Raw genomic sequence first — 5275 nt, 5'->3', positions numbered from 1 at the left:
CAGCTCAACAACATGTGCTAAGAATATACCTACTCGATTGAATCTCTCTTTGCTCACTCTAACATATATATTTGTATCAATAGACTTGATATTATACTTTTTACTATAGGTGTAGGATATGGATGGCTTGACAGAAGTAACTACAACAGTTGAGCAACATAGGCTGCTAAAGTATGGCACTGATAGGGTTGTCAATAATCCCATAGTTGAGGTAAGAGGCATAGAATGTGGGTCTCAACACAGAGCTTGTCTTGTAAGAATCACAGCATTTAATTAGTGACACATGTTACTCACATGTTAAACCACCATTCAGACTGAGCTCACCGTAAACCACCATTCAGAGCAGAGGAGGCTGGTGGGAGGAGTTGTAGGAGGACAGGCTCATTGTAATGGCTGGAATGAGCCTGTCCTCCTATAACTCCTCCCACCTGCCTCTGATTCAGACTGAGCTCACAGTAAACCACCATTTAGACTGAGCTCACATAAACCGTGCTGACGTACTGCCCTCTTGTGGTGTAAACATAGAACTATTGTCTGGCCTATGACAATACAAGGATCTATCCATGTAAAAAACAAGCAGGAAGGGCACAGAAATTCATAACATACACCAGAATAGCAGAGCTATGCTAATTAAGCTGCCAAGTCATCCCTGTTACAGTATTGATGACAAAGAGGGACTCTTTTGTAGCACTTTGGCAGCTGTGGCTGGTGCTGTGTAGGTGGTTTGTGTGTACTTGTGATTTGTAAGCAGTCTTTTATGTGGTCTGCTCTATATATCTTGTCGACTTCCTGAACACAATGACCTTAGATGATCCAAGACCAACAGACTCTGTGGTAGCATGACCATGCCTGCCAAAATAAGCACCCAGTGTAGAATGCGGTCCCAAAAATCCCCATCTCTTCCCATCCCTGTCTCCATTTCCCTCCATCTCTTACCAAATTTACCAACTCATACAATACCATTTGTACTCATTATGTTATTCATAAAAATGTGTCATTAAATGAAGTAGTAAAAACATTCAGTCTATAAAATGCATTAGCTCATACTCGAGATTTTGTTTCCTTGACTGCCACCTGTTGGTGGACCTGAAACACAACAATCCAATTTAATTAGCTGGAAGTAACATTTCTATCTAGAGAAAGATGCAATTACAGTATTATACAGTATAACAGAGTGATTTCTATTTCAATATTACAACAAGTGATGTGAATATTGTGCCACCATAAATCAAGACCCTGTATAATGGTTTCTGCATTAGTTCTAGGCATAAGCCATCCATTTGACATAACATTTTCCAGCATCCTTTGAGATGAGTAAGAAATAACAATGACAAGCAGGTGTCCAGCACAAATGACCTATTGCTACGTTTCCCATAACATAACAGTAGTTCTCCACCAGTGGATCAGCAGTTGAGAAAGGAGTTTGTCCTAACAATCTGAATGACCTTCCGTGCACTGTAGCTGTATTCAAACTGTGTGTGTTCATGGAAGAAATGCAAATATCCTGCAAGGAGAAAGAAGGGTGAATATGTTAGAGCTATTTATTATATATTCAAAGCAAATGCAATGGAAACTTCATAATAAAAATAATATTACAATGTATGATATTGATATACCATATTGATATACAGCAGCATCCACCTCCTCTGCCATTCCAGGGAAATCCATCTCAATGGATCTTGGGAAGCCTCTGTCCATTGTGTTAGTCTTCTCATTATAACTGTCAATAAAACACAACCAAGACTATAACCTGTAATGATCTCTCAACCAGACCAGGCTAGACCAGACCAGACAAGACCAGACCAGTCCAGACCAGTCCAGACTAGACCCATGCCAGACCAGTCCAGACCAGACCAGACCAGTCCAGACCAGACTAGACCCATGCCATGCCAGACCAGTCCAGACTAGACCCTACTGTCCTACCTCCAGTAATGTTCCTCAGAGAACAACAGTGTCTTGCCGGTGTCTGGGATGTACACAGCAGCATCCACCGTCCGCACGGTCTTGGGGAGTCCCAGGTTATGGATGTATTTGGGGTAGCCCTCCACCAGGTTATAGCCATTTAGAGCCCACATTTTAATACCTGGAAAAATATGAACATTTGTCAACAAAATTAACCTATGCCTCTATAGCGACATCAACTTTATTAGATATCTACCCTATACATGACATAAATGAGCAAAGCAGAATTGTAGTTGTATATTCAGGATGACAGAGGACTATGTCAGAACAGTGTTGCCAGCATTAAATTTACCACTGAATATGAAGACCATGTCTTTCTCAGGGTACTCATAGGCAGCATCCACTTTGTTGGGGAGGGAGGGCCAGGTGGATTTGATCAGGGTTTGCTCAGGCTCTGCAAACTGGGGATGGAGACGCCAGTAAAACCTGCCATCAAATAGAATACATCAACACACATTCATTTTGTCCATTATAAGCTAATAGTTTTTGCAGAAATGTTTTTTTTCACGAATAGACACACTTCCTACCTATCTTTGAATATGATTGTTTCTCCTCTGAGCTCAGTAACAGCATCAAAACTCAACATGGGGTCACATTTGTTTGGGGCATCTGGCTTCGGCTTCACTTTCCTGTGCCTGGGGTTCGGGCCTATAGGATTGAACGACATAATGAACATTTTACAATATGACACAAGTGTATGGAATTATATTAATTATTTCATTTTCTGTCTACTTCTGTTTGGGTTAATAAGTGGAACACTGACCATAAAGAGCTTGAATGCCGGTGATATCATCCTCAGACAGTGGGTAACCCTGGCTATAGGAGTAGACTGGGTACATCAGAGCGCCAGGATCAGTAGAATGGGACAAGCCAAGGGCATGGCCAAACTCATGGGTGGCCACCAGGAAAAGGTTGTAGGCTACAGGGGAGGCAATATGTTTTTAAATAATCAGTGGTTACATGTCATACATTTACCTGATCCCCACATAAATGGACAAAATATTTACCGTCTGAGTCTTTTGACCAATGTTCATCTTCATCAAAGTGTGTGTCTCCTCCAATGTCTCTGCCAGGGGGATAAGCATGGGCTAAGAGACCGTCAGGGCCATCAAAGGGGTTGAAGTCTCCATGTTCTAAAGACAAGGAAAGGGCCGGGAGAAAATTCTGTTTGAGGATGGTTTCAGTAAGTGTTCCCAGCATGCCAGCATTCACTTAATTTCTTCTATGACGAGGTCTTGCACAACTCTAAACAAGGACCACTGAATGTTTAACAAAACTACAGTAAAATGATCAAACTAATCAAGATATTCTCCAAATATTCTGTATGTATAGTCTTACTGAGAAAAAATGTATCAACTGTAGGCCAGAATAAAGAAATGGGTCTACCTTTTGTCCCAAATAAAATCATGATGTCGGCCTTCCCCTCATGTAGTTTCTTGAAGGTCAGAGGAGTGACGTCAGCCCAGATGCTGAAGGCGTTACGGATAGCTCTGTCCACATCAGCCTTCTTCAGATCAGGAGTATAATTCACTATTCTGAATAACCATTCAATGAGAGGAACCATATCTTCATTCAAAAGAGACTTGACAAGTTTAATTTAAAGAAATGAAAGATGATAATATCCATCGAATCCAAGGTCATGTGGTGTAAGTGGATTACATTAACATTATTACACCAATACCATAAACAATTAACAAATTAGGGTTATGAGACACTATATCACTCAGAGTGTTTGACAAGCCTCACCTGAAGGTCACAATGGTGTTCTGCCATTTGAGATGTCGGGGGAAGTGGTTGTATTCCCCCACGTCAGGGACACCACACCTGGCCATGCTCATCAGCTCCTGGGTGTTAGCGTCCAGGCTCCCCGTCACCTGGAGGTTGAAGAAGGACTGCATCTCCCTGATCTTAGCCTGCATGGCGTCTGAAGACCTGTCAGTCTTTGTTCCCTGAAGTCCAGCTCGAAGGTTGTAGAACCTGCGGAGGTATTTCTGAAGAGGAAAGCAATAGCATAAGTTAACAGCTTCATGATATGTAGCTGTTTAAGCATAGTCATATGGAATGGATGTAATACAAACTAGTGGCAATGTAAGGAGCAAATTCACAAATGAAACAGGTTAAAAGTGTTCAATTGGAGAGGTTATAGTATTTCAACATCTTCTGGCATTGTCTAATTAACAATTTTCTTTAAATAAAACAATGACACACTTTTGTTTATACTATAAATGATTGCATTCATCCTTACTTAGAGTATAAGGATAACTGTTAAAGCAATAATAAAAACATAAATATTCAGTGAACCAAACAGACATTGATAAACAAAAGGACATCAGACCCACAGCTTTAGTTTTCTTACCTCGGCTAATAGCCACTTTTTAGTCTCCTCCAGTGATGATAGAGGCATAGCAAATGACTGAGCAACCACTACAAGGAGCAGTAAATCTGTGATTTCCATCTTGTCTTGTCTTGGTGGCGTCCAGCTCAGTGACTGACTGGGGTCCAGGAGCCAAGACTGTATTTATACTGTGTGTTTTAGTGTTTTTTCTAAGTGTGTGTGATTCATGTAAAAGTACCTGGCCACTTCCTCCTCAAAGACTGGCTGAAACTGCTGGTAGGTCAGAAAATGGAGTGCTTGCGGTTTAGTAAACTGCTTTGAACACACCCGAATATGCAGTGATGTCACATTGTTTTTGCCAAATGTTCATGACAATTTCTTTTTGTCAATGATAACATATGGCAAGTTACCAGTCTCATAACTTTTGTCTTGCTATTTTATGTTCTTCAAAAGAGAAATACATCTAAATGTCTGTATAACTAAAAAAATTATCTTTGGCTTTACAGAAGAAAGTGAATTAAATATTTGATCTTAAATGGTAAAGTACATACATCTTGATGAGTACACATTCAACTTTCAGACATCCATGACTGTGATACACTTCCATGTTATTTTGAGCAGAGAATGACAGTTGATGACAGTTGGTGGCGATAGATAAATCAGTTAAAGGGATAATCTCCTCGAAATACAACCCAACCTAATTTTCCACGTGCTGGTAACTTGGCAGGACAGAATGTACGTACGTAGAACAGGATACGTATTTCACATTTGGTCACTGATATTGCTTTATATATTAGATTCTATTGGATAAGGCTAGCCTGTGTTTTGTAGAAGCAGAGTTTAAGTACTGGGGCAGGGCAGGTTAAGGCATGCCGCATGCCCTGTCACTTGTATGTCTGCTGCCTCTGGGAATGTGTGTGTGTCTGTGTGTGTCACCACTTGTGGTCATCTGTCTGCTGTAACAATGGAATTCCTGAA

The 5275-nt window shown here is 40.7% G+C and overlaps 1 protein-coding gene across 1 annotated transcript; it reads right to left on the bottom strand.

The window, feature by feature from the left end:
* Positions 1-396: 396 nt before the first annotated feature.
* Positions 397-4441, bottom strand: LOC124006442 (collagenase 3-like). The gene is made up of 10 exons (XM_046316459.1): positions 4319-4441; positions 3709-3953; positions 3349-3497; positions 2970-3095; positions 2726-2881; positions 2490-2610; positions 2255-2388; positions 1924-2083; positions 1617-1720; positions 397-1504 (listed from the first exon to the last, which is right to left on the bottom strand). The coding sequence occupies exons 1-10, from the start codon at positions 4415-4417 to the stop codon at positions 1404-1406; spliced, it is 1395 nt and encodes a 464-aa protein (XP_046172415.1). The 5' UTR covers positions 4418-4441; the 3' UTR covers positions 397-1403.
* Between the last annotated feature and the right edge of the window lie 834 nt (positions 4442-5275).

This window comes from Oncorhynchus gorbuscha, linkage group LG19, assembly GCF_021184085.1.
Source record: "Oncorhynchus gorbuscha isolate QuinsamMale2020 ecotype Even-year linkage group LG19, OgorEven_v1.0, whole genome shotgun sequence".
NCBI lineage: Eukaryota > Metazoa > Chordata > Actinopteri > Salmoniformes > Salmonidae > Oncorhynchus > Oncorhynchus gorbuscha.
This window is presented reverse-complemented; position numbering and strand designations above follow the sequence as displayed.